The sequence below is a fragment of the Pinus tabuliformis genome, chromosome 4_1 (genome assembly GCF_031772625.1).
Source record: "Pinus tabuliformis cultivar Carrire ecotype Pingquan chromosome 4_1, CPIR1, whole genome shotgun sequence".
In the NCBI taxonomy this organism is placed as follows: domain Eukaryota; kingdom Viridiplantae; phylum Streptophyta; class Pinopsida; order Pinales; family Pinaceae; genus Pinus; species Pinus tabuliformis.
The window spans coordinates 462,843,238-462,858,814 of record NC_142303.1 but is presented as its reverse complement, the minus strand read 5'-3'; the positions used below and the strand labels follow the sequence as shown (position 1 = coordinate 462,858,814).

Here is a 15,577-nt window from a genome sequence, read left to right as displayed (position 1 = left end):
GTTGCATTGTTTTCCAACACTGGTGGGAGAGAGCATCAGAAAAAGCGGTGCTTGATGGCCTTTGGTTTGTCACAATGAATGAATTTTTCATATATGTCCTCTAACGGAAAGTCTTGATTTTGTAGGCAATCGTTGGTATAACACCAACCATGAGACCCTGTAGGATAATACATTGCTCAATTAGGTAACATGTTAGAACTCACCATCAGTAGAACATCAACTTGAATCAGAGCAAAGTTTTAAAATCAGTCTGATTCAACTTGGACACAGTCAATTTGGCTGATTTGACTGGCCACCATACCAACTCGGCCAAGCACTCAGTTTTGGGGGCTGGTTTGGTATTGAACCAGCTGAGTCAAAACATGATTTGGCTGAGTAGCTACTAGACACCATCGTGGTGGACTCGGCATGGAAAATGTGATTTTTAATTAAAAAATTCAAAATCTTAATTCCTAAACCCTACCAAAAACTTTTAAAGAGATAACCCCCTGGGCATTTGCCTCACACCTCTCTCATTGAGCATCTGAAGTTTTGGAGCAGTGTGGAAGAGAAGTGATTTGCCCCAGCCATGTAACTGTATGTTAACAGTTGAATGATAAATCTGTCCCTATGTTTTCCTCTCATTAAATTTGAGATCTGTAATCTGTCTTTAAAGTTTTGTACTTTCAGCCTTCTACTAGTTTGAACTATGATCGTCACATTTTAAGCATTTAAGAGAGGGTTTGCTGCTTGGAATGTTGCATATTTGACTATGCAGATTGTTGACGAGGAGATTTATTGCAAATATTGCAAGAAATAAAAGGCGGAGGGGGGGCGGGTGGTGTGGGTGCGGGAATTTGTTGGTTGAAAGAACAGTTGGCTAGTATAAGAGGCTAAGTTGGTTGAAAGACCTTCTGCCGGGGGGGTGCGGGAATTTGTAGGTTGAAAGAACAATTGGATAGTATAAGAGGCTAAGTTGGTTGAAGGACCTTTTGTCGACAAGGGGGGGTGGGTGGGTGGGTGTGGGAATTTGTTGGTTGAAAGAACAATTGGCTAGTATAAGAGGCTAAGTTGCCCCATGCATGGACCCAATAGAGGAAATTGGACAGATTAGATTGGAATTGAAAAATTTGAAGAAGACTAGGCTAGTCAAAAAGAGATGGTTGTAGCATGTTTTTCAGACTCTAAAGTAGAGGCCATTTGGAGCCTCATTGATTATGTAGTTTGTTGCTGAAGGCTGAAGCTTGATGTGTATTGCACTCGGTGCCATTTTGAAGTTTTTTGATATATTCACCCTTACATGGTATATGCATGAGCAGACTTTGCATATTTTGTCTTTGATGATTTGGAATCTTTAAACTATATATTTCTTATGTAGACTAGGATATTGAAATCAGATTGGTCTGAGTTAATCCAAGTTCAAGTCTGAATCTGAGTTTTAAAACATTCCATCCAAGACAGGGGCAAGTGGAGATCTTTTATGTTCATTTTTCTCACACCAGATCTGATTTAGTTCACTTCAACAAATTATTAAAACCCCAAAAAATATTTATTTCAATTTTTGTTTGAATTTGCTGAAAAATAAATACACTGGTATATTAACTTAAAAATGCAGCAGAAATAAATTGAAGAGATCAATCACACCTCAACAACAAATTTACACCCAACACAATCTTTTTTAATTAAGTTTCATGGGAAAATTTTGGTTAGACCCACAAAGAATACATAGAAAAATTACAATTGTTGGGCACTTGGAAAATCGGCCTCAAAGAATTTGGGCTCTGGAAATTGAGCCACTTGAAGCAAATCGGCCTTTTGGAGAATAAACTTGTCTTACCAGCAAGTCGACCTTCCTTTTTCCGTGTTTCATATGACCCTTGCGCGCTGGAGAAATCGGCCTCTTTGGATAATTCAAACTCCTCCATAATTTGGCAATCTTCTTCAACAACTCAGCCTCCCTCTTTCTTGAAGTTGGCCTCCCTCTTTCCTCAAGTGACATGACATGCAATAAATCATCAAATTTCTCTCGCAGCTGAATTATTTTTCAGCCATTGGCTAGTATAAGAGGCTAAGTTGCCATTGGCTAGTATAATTTAATTTTTTATTTTATTTTCAATAAAATAAAAAATTAAATTATTGATTCTATGCCTAAGGTCTAAACTTAGGCATAGAATCAATAATTTAATTTTTTATTTTATTGGCCACTTTTTAAAAGTTAAGAGGTCAACGAAAGATTATACGGTGACCGTTGATCTCAAGTATGGAGGTGCAATCTCATCCTTCCATTACTTTGGAGATTAGTTCAGAAAATTATAAAAGAGGGAAAGGGGTTGTTGGAGAGATAAGTTTTGATTTGGTACAAGAGCAGGGCATTCAACAATGACAGGGGATCGAAGTGGCAACAAAGTTTGGATCAGCAAAGAGGCTATCTTTCAAAGGTAGCAAATAGACTTGTGGAGGCCGAGGTACCAGGCCGTTCAGGTTGATTTTATTGAGCAGAGATTTGGCCAATTTGATAGGCTGATTTGGGCAATTCGTGGGGGCTGAAGAAGGCTGAATTGTGGACTGATTGGCTGGGCCATATAGGCTGATTTGCATCAGAGTGTACAACTATTCTTTCGCTGGGTCGAAGGACTGAAATTTCTGAGTTATTTGCTGCTATAAAATTCCTGAAAATGGTTGCTGTAATCAATTTTTTGAATCTGAATAAAGAGAACAAGTTTGTTGGTTTTCCCCCATTAGTTTTTCCAGGGTAAAAACTGTGTCAATTTTTTTAATGTGCTTGGTTTCTGTTTTATTTCTGCTGTGCATGACGGAGTTAAGAACCCAGAGTACTTTTTGTTATAAATTTTCAGATTTGAAGAAATTACTTTTATTTCTGTTCTGAGAAATTTTATCGAACAGTAAATCTGATCTGGTGTCAAGAAATTTAATAGGCTTATTATATATTTTTACTGGGCCAAAATCCCTGACCCTAATCTCTTAAGTGATAAATGACTAAAATTAAATCCTAAGGCTCACTTGAGATCAATGGTTAATATTATATCTAAGCCATTTAAATAATTTTATTATTTATCCTTAGAACTTTGGCCTAATAGTCCAAAATAATTAATTAAATTAATTATTGTACTTTTCCTAAGTTAACTTTAAAAAAGAAATCATAATATGACTTACTCCAACAAGCGAGCACCTAAAGAGTCCATCAAATATTTTCTACATGCTAAGACACCAAGCTTATGTAGAAGTCCTTTTAAAGCTACAAAAGCTTCACCATTTTATGCATGCGAAGGTACAATCTTCTGCTGTTATGAACAAATGGGCTAATCACAGCCTACGGTAGTCTCTCCAAATAGGCCCTTGTAAAGCACTGTTCATCAAATATTTTCTACATGCTAAGACACCAAGCCTATGTAGAAGGCCTTTTAAAGCTACAAAAACTTCACCATTTTATGCATGCGAAGGTACAATCTTCTGCTGTTATGAACAAATGGGCTAATCACAGCCTACGGTAGTCTCTCCAAATAGGCCCTTGTAAAGCACTGTTCATTTTTTTGGGGAAAATGCGGCATATAAGTACATGGAACAAATGATTACAGCACATGAAAAACTTAGGCACAAGGAAAATCCTGCCCTTGAAAAGTCAAAAAGGTAAGACGAGCTTGTATACCAGAGAGAGGGACTCAACATTACAATATAGAGCATTGAGTTTCATTCTCATAAGTAAAGCCAACTCCTGCTTAATGTTTCTTGAATCCCAAAACGAAAAGGGGAGGGGTACTGAACAGTGATTTTATATTGATGTTTCATAAAAAACCAATAGCAATCAACCATTTCCACAAAGATTCGCAACTCGATCACCAGTATGAACTTGTCAAGTGGTGCTGAACCTGGAAGCTGAGGCCACTAGACAGAAGTTCTCAACAGGGATGTCTGGAAAGAAAAATTCTTCTTGGCCCTCAGCCAAACTTAAGATAGAAGATCTCTAGGGTTGGATGGACCCTCTTTTGTATTTCATAAAGCCATTTGGGATACTGTAGGGGATGATCTGTTTATGATCACTGAAGAGATCCTTGGAAAAAGAATTCGAAGATTTTGAATCAGGGGTTAATTAAGCTTACACAACGAGCTATACTACTGGTGGGTGGAGGCTCATCACATTTCTAAATGTTGCCTACAAAATCATTACAAAAGCTTTGGCCATAAGAATAGTCAGAACTGAATAGGCTGGCTTTTTTCACGGGAGATTTATTTAGACATAGTAGTCACCCTCTTGGGAGTATGGTATGGGCTAGAGACTACTCTGTTTTTGGACTGTCTTTAACGATACATACATTTCCCTTGGTTTCCTTATTAGGAATTTGCCCTTTCACTTTATTTATTGATTTATGAATTTGTTTTTCCTTGTTTTTCCTCAACATGCAAATATAAAACTAGAGACAAATAATTGCACTTACGATTTCACATTATATAGAACAAGATCTAAGGACATCTTGCCTTTTGGGTACAGGATTATTTTGTCGTCATAGTGTCTGAATTTATATATAGCCCTTGGAAACACTCACAAGAGCAGGCTGCATTGCGTGCTGCTGCAAGGGAGGGGAGTCTCTGCACACCTTCAGTTACAGTTGCAGCAGCAGCGGATCTTGAATTGGAGGAAGTCTCATTCCTGAAGGAGCAGGTAACTAGCTAAAATATATCTCTAACTTCTTGGCGTTTATTTTATTTAATTATAAATATAAATAGAGGGGTACTGAAGTTTGTGTCGAATCATCATGACTTTTTCTGAATTTATCTTGCAGATTGCTTCATACTTTACAGATAAGCTTCTGAGGGTTGTCCGTGATATACTGCGTCATATTACTGCTAAAGGAAGAAAAGAGGATGCTTCTGCAGAGGCTGTTTCCCATGAATTCCCAAAACTAGCTGGTTCTCACTTACCAATGGGTGATGGTGCTTTGGAATTCATTAAGCATGTTTGTGCCGTTCTTGCTCTTGATCAACGTGTTCAACATGATGTTTTGGTAATAGTCTTGACCATAATATCTTTGATTTCATTTATTTATTATTTGCAAGGATGTGATCCAACTTATACTTTGTATGGCCTCAATTGTATAGTTAACTTTGAATTGTTTAAGTTTTAAATCTTTACAACTAGCATGTTTAGTTTGAATTATGTGTACAAATCTTGAGAGAAAAATATGAAAGTTGTTTATGGCTTAGTTTCAATTTTTTTTAAAGCTTTAAAGCCTGTATCAAGACTTTTGTCAATTTCTGGAAAAACAACGGAAGTATTATTTCAATTTCAAGCAATGCACATGGTAGGATATTGTTACATAGGTTAAAAAAAAACTTTTGTCTGCTATGAGAATAAATGAAATGCGAGTGTAATTTGTTACATTGGGTAGTTGTACAGATTTAAAAATTCAGTTGGTTATACAAGAGAAGAATGCATCATGCTAAGAAGTTGATAAAGAACAAGTTCACCATATAGATAGTTGTTCTAGACCTGTCTGGGTTGCATTCCCCTGAATTATGGGTGCCCATACATAAATAAGTTCAATATAGTGTGATGCTTATTCTGTAATTTCATCTTTTTTAAAGAAAATCTGAAAATGCCTCTTTTATTTAATTACTGAACAATAAAATCAGATCAAGAAGTATACAGCATTGGTCCAAGCTGTGATATGCAGACTACCCTATTGCATATAAAAGGAGTGCCAGCATATCTGCCTGTCCCCAATTTCAAGAGACTCTACATCCTTTCTATGCAACTTCTTATTTTATTTTTGACACATCAATTAATCAATTTAAAATAGCAACTGTTGGCATAAATCATTGCAGTTTAATTTTGTTAGTAAATTTTATCTATTCAATTTGAATAATCCCTAACTATCAGTTAAATGTTTCTAGCACTGTGGAATGTATGCCTCTTTATTTTCACCTGGTAATAAGGTAAAATTGGAAGTTTTCAAGCATCCTAATATGCTTTCCTTTTCGTAATGTCCACGTTATTCACCTACTAGCATGACTGTGCAAAGTTTCTAGCAACGGTCGTTTTGTTTATTAGCTGTTTTCTACATCCTTTAAGTCCGACTTGGGGTCTGAATTTAAATTGTTATATTAAATTTCTATGATCATATGTAGTTATGTTAGCATGGATGTAGATAAGTAAGAAGGTTATTTTTATCTGTAGAATTAAGTGCTGAAATGTTTGAACACATTTTCAGGTATGCATTGCAGTTGTTAGATACTCAACTCTTGCTTTTGCTGCAGGTAATGCGAAAAAACCTTTTAAAGTTGGTCCATGTAAAAGAGTTTTCTCCAGAGGCAGAATTTCATGATCCATGCCTATCATTCACTCTTCCTAATGTGATTTGCAGGTAAAGAAACAAAACATGCCCAGGATTTTTTATTTATTTATTTTTGAAGCAAGTACATTTATATTGTGGAAGGGTTTTTTTTTCGACAAGATGTTTCATATTAACATTGTGTGACAAGTCTGACGATTCTGGGAATATTACAATGCACCATAGTTGGCTTGCAACACTAGAAAGATCCCTTTGGCTAAGGAACCATGCATTGGGATATTTATTCCACCGAAGCCGCCTAGGACTTTCATGTGGCACCAACTGCTGGAGATGGGCAGCTTGCATGGGCAAGGCGGCTTTCAAAGGATGAAGCATGTCCTTGAGAAGATTTGAATGTTGTTGGAAGTTGTGAAACACTCCTGCTTTCCCATCAAACCAAGCTTTGGTTGACGTAAACAAAATTTTGATTCAGATTTTACTCGTGTTTTTCTTATGTTGGAAAGTCAAATATTGGAAACGACCTAGAAAACTTGAGAAAAATAAAGCAAAGGAGCCATCCGTTTTTAACGTCAGAGAAGCCTATTATGGTCGTGGTCTTTTGCATATAAGTGTACTGGTTCTCTAAGTAAAGCATAATATTAATTTCAACTGATCACAACTCCCATTTTTTGAGCACGCAATAAATGTTAGGGGATTATTTATCTATTTTTTTTGGAAAAACCGGATTTAAACTGAATTGAAATATTACTGATAAAAGCTGGTCGCTGTTTTGGTTCCAGTTATTGCAATGACTGCAGGGACTTGGATCTATGCCGTGACGCTGCATTGCTAGAGCATGATTGGCGATGTTCTGTGCCACAGTGTGGTCAGCCATACAACAAAGAGTGGATTGAAAACGCACTACTCCAAATTGTACGCCAAAGGGAGCGCTTGTACCACGTACAAGACCTTGTATGTTCAAAGTGTCGCCAAGTGAAGTCATCCCATCTTACTGAGCAATGCAGTTGTGCGGGTTCATTCCTTTGTAAAGATGATCCCAGGGGTTTCCTTGGCAAAATGCGGGTCTTCCTCAACATTGCAGTTTATCACCAATTCCAACTTCTTAGAGAGTGCATTTCATGGGTGTTAGAGATCAACTAGATCCGTTGTCGTTCTCAATACATGTTGTAAAATATGAATATATAAATGCTGTTGTTCAATAACGGGCAAATGGTATCATTGACGTGCAATAGCATTTAAACTCAGCATATGAATGTGTTTATTGAGTTTTTTGGTTTGGATGGGATTGATCAAAATCAACTGTCTGCATAATTTTTTTTTGTAAAAAATATTTCAAGATCCTTTGAAATAGTTGTATTCCACTATTGTTTCATACATGTAATCACATAATACGTCCCACATAGGACTCTACAAAGAAAATTATAACATTCACATTGATGCAAGCAACAGCACTACCGTCGTGACAGAGAGAATATTTAAAACGCCGTACAAATCGAGGATTCTCGATATACTAAGAACAGAACAAATGAAATGAGGTCCTAGAAAACACTAAAGAGAACAAGCCAATGGTGATTATCTTTCAGTTTTTGCACTTGAAAATAAAGGGGAGAAATGCTGATAAAATAGAAGAAACAATGCATCTTCATCCTTCTGTCTCCTAGAAATTCCATTGCATCAGCAAGTCACTGGTCTTTATAATACACGTCAAATGCTCAAGTCAGGCAGATTGATGGAATTAAGAAAGGAACGGGCTCATAAATTGCCATTCCTATAAACCTGGAAATTGTGAAAATGGCTAGTTTCCTTCGGCGTGAGTTGTAAATAAGACCATATGGATAACAATTCTTAATAAACTTGAAGATATGTTGAAATAATGTTATCAAGATCCGAACTAGATTGGAACAGGGATTGCTAAAATCTCACTCTGTAGCCCTGCATATCTTATAAAGTACACATCAAATCCAAATAATTAAACATTAAATATCCAAAGTTTCCTATTATAAAGATAAATACAGCAAAATGTCATTTAAATAAATTGATATCTATAATTAATGAGAGAAAATAAACAACTATGGATGAATGCGGAACATGTCATTTAAATACTATGATATCTATAATTAAATCAGTAGAGAGAAAATACACAAATATGGAGGCTCTAAGAAAATCTGGAATCCACATTCAAATAATTATTTATTAAAATGAATACATACTTTGCAGTATGTCTGGCTCATTAGTTTCACTTCCCTGAGCTCAGGAATCTGAAGTTTGATTCACTTGGTGTATGGCTTCAGCAGCGGTTGCTATTTTATGTATTAAATGTGAGCACCAGTGAACAACATAAAGGTTTCAACGAGTAGATACCATTGTGCAGCTTATTACATTTTTATGTTTCAAATTTGCACTGCCACAATTCTTACCTTGAGGGGCTTTGGAGGAAGGGATAGAGAGCCTTGTTTTAAAAATAAGCTGAAACGTTGGAAACATTGAAGAATGCTAAAAGTTGAAAACCAATCCCATTTGTATATTTTCAACGTGTTTACGTTTTTTAATTGGTTTAATTTGATTTGATTTTTGATTTTTTAAAGTTTGGTTGATTCAAGGCCAGCAAAAGTTATCATAGTTCCATTGTCAATCTGTAGTGACCCGTCATTATTGGCTGATATTTGTGAATGTAGGTTAATCCATTGCTATTACTCAAAGAAAACTGCATTATCTGAAATAATTTGATAGTAATCTATAAAGAGGCAGAATTTTACTCGTGCTAAATACTTTTGGGTTTTAGGCAATTAAACCGGTTTTCCTTGTGTCTACAGAAAACAAGTTCTTAACCAATTTCCTTGGGCTTTCAAGACCTGTTTTCCTTGGGCTTTTTAATTGCTACTCTAAACCAAAAAGTGGGTTTCAGCCTGGAAACCCTTGTCATCATGGAGGCAATTCCCAGTGGGGTCATGAATTTTTTACATATAGTCTTAGTCCCATATATCAAACCATATTACTGTCCCAAATGCAATGAAGTTCTTTGTCACAGTTTTGCACTCCGACCTTTGACAACTTCACCCTCTAACATCATTGTAACCGTTCATGATTCCTCTTCTGTCACAATTTTCACTTTGTGACGTTCTCTATCCAATTAGGCTATCCATCTAGTTATGTAACATATGCTGAATTCAATGAAGGTCAAGCAAAACTAGAGCAACAAACTGTCCTTCAACTGGTGTAGTGTTCTTACAAGTTGGAGAATCTCTTGTTTCAAGAATTCAAGATGTACGTAATAGTGTAAGATGGAGAAGAATACCTTAAATGCTCTTAGTGCAGTTTAATCTTCAATTTTTTTTTGAAAATTTGGCTTTCTTTTGCTGAAAGGCCTTGACAAAGGCGCCTCTGTCAGGATACCTGACCTTTGTGGGGAAAACATCATAAGATATAAGAATTATGAGCCCACCCAACTCGCACATCCAATTCACCTCGTTGAGACACCAGTAGGATTTGATATAGTTCTTTGAGAATATGGGTATGAGTATCACCCTGTTCAATTGCCTTTACTATCGTTGAGCTGATCTTGTCACCCCTCTTCTGGATCTCGATGTCCAGAAAGGCATTAACATACGCATTCTTGAGTGAAGCGTAGAGATGATCTACAAATGTCTTTCTAATGTCCTACCCTTAAAAACTCAGAAAACCATGGTACTTCCTCCTAGCAAGGGACACAATCCGTTGCGAGGGATTGTATCTTGTGAAAGACATGATGATGATAATCAAGATATCAATTTTCTCAACATCTATGATCAAAGACCTATACCTACAAAGACCGTTGATCATGTGATTGATTTTATGTTTGTTGCAACTCTTGTTGATGAGCCTTGATTTGATTTCCCTTACAGTCTGCTACTACATGGCCGAGGCTAAGGAAAGAAAAACACTTAACATCTTTCAAAGGAGCAAAGGGCCTCCTTTGGAACCTTGTAGATTTGCTCAACTCATCTCTAGGAGCAAATTATCTTCTTGCAAAGGACATCTTCTTTGACTCATTTCTTTGCTTTTAAGACTGTTGTTTGTTCTTGTTTTCTTCTTTATTAATCATGCTGCCAACCCCTTCTCCTATAGGTCTTTTTGGAGTTGCTTTATTTTCCTCTGTGACTGCATTTGAGTTACCATTCTTTTCAGACTTATTCTTCATGGACACAACCTTCTCATTTATATTTTTATACAATTTCTTCTTTTTATCTAACTCGCTTCTAGCTGAAACAATTTCAGCCTCTAATCCTTCACACTGTAGATCTCTCTCCTTCACTCGGTTTCTCATCACCTCTTCAATTTTTCTAGCTTCTTCCCACTATGTCCTCAAGCTAATAATTTCTTCCTTGTACTCATGATTTCTTTCATCACATATATGCAACAATTCTTTTGGTATTGTTTTCAATTGCAAGTATTTCAAGCTCAACCAAGACTGAGTCAAGTTTAGCTTGGTTTCCATCTGTCTTTTCCTCATGATAATTAGGTACATTCACACTAGCAGAACAAGACTCATTTGATTAAACATTTTCTCTCTGAGAGGATTTTTTCTTCTCCTTTTCCACAATGTTGCTATTGGTTTCTCTTTCATGCATGACCTGCAACTTATCCCATATTTCTTTTGTAGATTTTTGATCTATAACCATCTGAAGATCCATATTGTGAAGATTGTTATAAATTGCACATTGTGCCCGAGTATTCCATAGTTGTTCTTGTATAGGGGGTACCTTTCATACATCAGGTCCATATGCAATCAATTATGCTTTTACCTTCTCTCTCCATTCATGAAATTTTGTTGTACTAAGAATAGGTACACTTTGATAGTCGATGACTCAACCACATTTACCTTCCAGTTGTTAGGTTGATACAAAAGGAACCAACTTTGATACCTATTGTTGGAAACTTGACTAAATTGAGAAGGGGGTGAATATGTTTAGTACATTCATGGACATCAAATTTTTGTTTACTTTTCCTTCAAATATTTATCTGAATTTATTAACTGACAATTAGTACATCATACGAACAACAATTTTAACATATAACCAACATTTAACATGTAAATCACAACACAAAAATCAACACATAAAAGAAATCACATGTCGAAACTAGATATAGGGGGAAACCCATAAAGAGAAAAAACCACGAATTTGTTATTGTTGTGATGCAAAGGCAAGCTCCTATTTCCTTTATTACATCAGCGTTTGGAGGCTCCAACCTCTGCTCTTTTGAAAGCTACAACTTGATGGGAAGCTCCTATTCCCACTTACATAAATTGTCTACATGTTATAACCTATAGGAGGCTCCTACCTCGATTATGTTCTGCATGCTGCTACTTGCTTGGAAGCTCCTACTTCTACATTAACAAGTTTCAACATGTTCTTTTTCATGCTACAACTAGGAAGGAGACTCCAATCCATTCATACATGAAAGAAACAATGTGTTGTTTTACTTGGTCTTTAGTTCTACATACCTCCATCTTTGTCTCTACCTCTTTTCCTTCTCAAAATTTCTCTTCTACCTTTGTTTCTTTGTGCTAGGTAATGTTCAAGAAAGTGTAACTAGCTTCAGTCTTCATAATGACATGATCTTTGTAAATGATGTAATAAAAGAAGTGTCACTAGGTCAAAAGACTTCTTCTTGATGTCTTTAGAATTTATTAATATGTCAAAGAGTCTAGTCATGTATGAAGAAGCTCTTCACGAGCTTATGTAAAGTGTATTCAAGCTAAAGCAACCCTCCAAGACCAAGAACAATCCTCCAAAAGAAAGCACAATAAGTCTGTAAGTAAAACAATAAGGAGATCTTCACATCGGCTCCAAAAATTTAATTAAATAACTAAATGGCAGTGACATTGGCTCAACGAAAGGACATGTTGATTCACTTGACAAGTCGGCTCAAATATGTGGCACAAACCACTATAAATACCCATCTAGGGTTAGCGCAAAGAGAACAAGAAGAACTCGCAATTTCTCTCTGAAATTTCGTATGGGTATAGGAGAAAATCGCACTACAGGAAGGCAAGTGTTCTGGGTCTCAGATGAAGGAGGATCATCATACCATTCAGATGGGTATGGGAGCAGAAATATGCACTACAGGAAGGCCTACCTCTACACCTTGGATGACACAATAAGACAAGCAAGCACCTAGGATGGGTACAGGGATCTGATCCGCAATCTCAGTAATAAGTATATATACAGTGATGTGAAATTTTGGTGATAACATTGACTGTTACAATCTCAACATACCTGTGAATGAAGACACACAATCTCAGTGGATATCACAGTGTTTGGATCTGCCTCCTAGTAATTTCGATATATATCTCAATGATCTCTCAACAACACTGCTATAGTCTTGGCATACTAAAGAAGATCCAAGAGATATCTCTGTAGTGGTCTTGGTATAATGAGAAGGAGACTCAATGAAAGTAACAAGGGTTACAACATAATGAGAAGCAGTGAAAAGAATTATTGTCTCGACATAATAAGAAAAGGGTGACAAGGATCATCACAGTTTTGAAATACACTCTCGACATGATCACAAACAGTGTGATGATGAGCTCAACTAGAGTGCAATGATGGAGGTATGATGAATAAGTCATTATGGTGATTGTCACAGTGAAGATCTCAATAGACCTCATTGACATAATGAAGAAGCAGCAGTGAAGATCTCAATAAGTGATGGCTTCAATGGTGCAACAATGATGAAGATCTCAGTAGTTACAGAGAAGAGGATTGATGTCTTGGTCTTGGAGTGGCGGAATAAGTCAGGGGTCATGGTCTTGGCGTTCGTCAATTGGAATCTCTATAAGAAGAATTTTGTGCGGGTTTTCCTCTCCAAGAGGGAGAGGTTTTGGCCCTGACAGAAAGCCAAATATTTTGTGTTCTTGTCTCTTTTGTTTTTGATAGAAGTTTGATGAAGTAAACACACACACTAATAATGAAAAGAAGATCAAGCTAAGATAAATTTTATAAACACTTAACAAATTGTTATCATGTTAAGAAGAATCACCTTAATTCTAAATGCCCTAAATTCTTCAACATGGTATTAGAGCGAGGTTCAGAAGTCAAAGAGAGGGCAAAAAAGGGACATGCAAAGATCAAGTTTCAAGCAAAGCATCTAAGCAAGCTGAAAATCTACATCTTGATCAAACCCTAGATCAAAGGATTCAAAGAACCAGCCTACAACAACAATATATAGGAACAAGGGTTGCTATCTATTTGATCAAAGAGATAATCTACACCAACAAGATCTTTTGTCTCCATAGTCATCACTAAAAGTCCACCAAGACTCTCATCAAGATGTCCATAAAGCAATCAAAGACTACATCATCTCGAAGAAGGTTGAAGTCCAAAATGACAGTCTACAACAACAAGGGTTTGGAGATATGCAGTCAAAAGATGAAACCCTTAAATCTCAAGATACATACCAACAACATTGATGCCTCCCACAGTCTCGATAAATGACACTATCTCAGTCTTGAAATCTTGGATTCTCAGAAATTAATTAAGGGCAGAAATAGGAGCTTGAGTGGACAATACTCGATATAGAAGCTATACTATTTGATGGACAAACAACCTCAATACGATGTTGCATACTATAAGGTTCCATAAGTACAATTATATCAACAGTTTGTATACCAAGATAGCTCGAAGGGAAAGAAGGCAATCTTCCTATCAAGGATCTCATCGTTGGAAACATCAATACATTTGCCTCATCAACGGTCATCATGATTAGGGTGAAGATCTCATCTTCACATATCAAGTAAGGATATTTTCATTCTATAATCAAGTTTGGTTAAATGACTTCATGATTGCAAGGAGATCTATATGGTAGATGGGTTATCTAAGGTCCTCACATATAATAAGAAGGATTCATTGAATCCTTATGAAGAAGAGAAGTCAGTGAACAGGTCTGCTTTGAGTTCATGAAGGTCCTCTCATCTCTATGTAGCAAGAAAGGAGACATATAAGAAATACATGAAATGCTAGAAGAGGTACTCTCTGAAATGCAGTGAAGAAGGTATTAAAGAATGAAGAAATATCTTCATAAAATCTCAATTGTTAGATCTGGGAAAAATGATGAAAGGATAATCATCATTGATATTGATATTGATAAGCAAGGTAACAATTGTCCATGAACAAAAAGGCTTCTTCAATCAACAGTTTGTGGTCTCTATGCTAGATAGAGAAAGACAAGTTGGAAGGACTCAAATATGTGCAGAAAAGAAAAGGTAAGTTGACAGGATAGAATAGTACTATGGAAGAAGAGCTCATATCGCTGGAAGGGTGGAGGAAGCTGAAGAAAAGGACCAAGGAAAGAGGGAGTAACAGACCTCTACCATAAGTGAGATGGTGTCCCTCATAAAAGGATCCTATCATAGGCTTCAAAATCCCTTGCAAATATGACCATGATAATAAGATGCATTGTGGCATCATGGAAGCATTGGAAACAAGAGCTCGTAATATCACCATGGGAATCATGAAGGACAAAAATCCATGGCAGTCGAACATGAAAGACATAGCTCTTGGGAATCTCATTGGACATTAAAGGAAAGGAAGAAGTCATCCAGGTCAAAGGAAACATTTGCCAGATGGGGATATGCAAGATCCTGAAGGTTCTTTGATAGAAACCTCAAATGGAGGATCCCCTAGTCTGGGAAGGCAACAAGTGTTTCATCAGGAAATCCAACTTATGGAATTCATGAAATGAAGAACTGATGTCATGAGAAATGAAACAGTTCAGGAGATTGAAGATATTTTCAATCAAGGAAGTTGCTGGAAGAAGCCTAGATAACCTAGAGGTATGTATGCTTGTATTTGTATTTAATATTGTAATGTCATGACATATGGTTGTAGGTAACATGGATCAAGCATGATCGAGAGAAAAAGGATCTCCTCCTATGAAAGGATGCAGAAAGACATAAGTCACACTAGATGAAATCAACATAATATGTCCTCATATGAAGTATGAGGTGGTTGACTACAATTAAAGAACTCTGATTGAAAGCTCCTAAGAATGGAATATGTGAGCATGGAAGAGATCGTGAAATATGCAACCATGATGAAGGCAATCAACATCCATAGGATTAGGAAGATTTGACTAGGAACCTTATACAAACTGTTGATATATCTTTGGGAGATATGTCAACAATGTATGTAGGGTGTTGATACCTAAAAGAAGATGTCACTGGAATAGTCCATCACCAAAAAGGTAATATGTGATTTGTTTTTGGTTTTTGACCTCTTGGATAAAGTCTGGGTATGTGCGCAGGGCCAAGG

General features: G+C 36.5%; 1 protein-coding gene across 1 annotated transcript in view; it reads left to right on the top strand.

The window, feature by feature from the left end:
* LOC149176428 (DNA polymerase epsilon catalytic subunit A-like) overlaps positions 1 to 7,548 on the top strand; it is a 125,097-nt gene extending 117,549 nt beyond the window's left edge. The window contains 4 exon segments of the mRNA XM_089419910.1: positions 4,487 to 4,657; positions 4,779 to 5,000; positions 6,253 to 6,359; positions 7,067 to 7,548. Of these exon segments, the coding sequence (XP_089276036.1) occupies positions 4,487 to 4,657; positions 4,779 to 5,000; positions 6,253 to 6,359; positions 7,067 to 7,427 (861 nt within the window). The 3' untranslated portion in view covers positions 7,428 to 7,548.
* Positions 7,549 to 15,577: the final 8,029 nt, after the last annotated feature.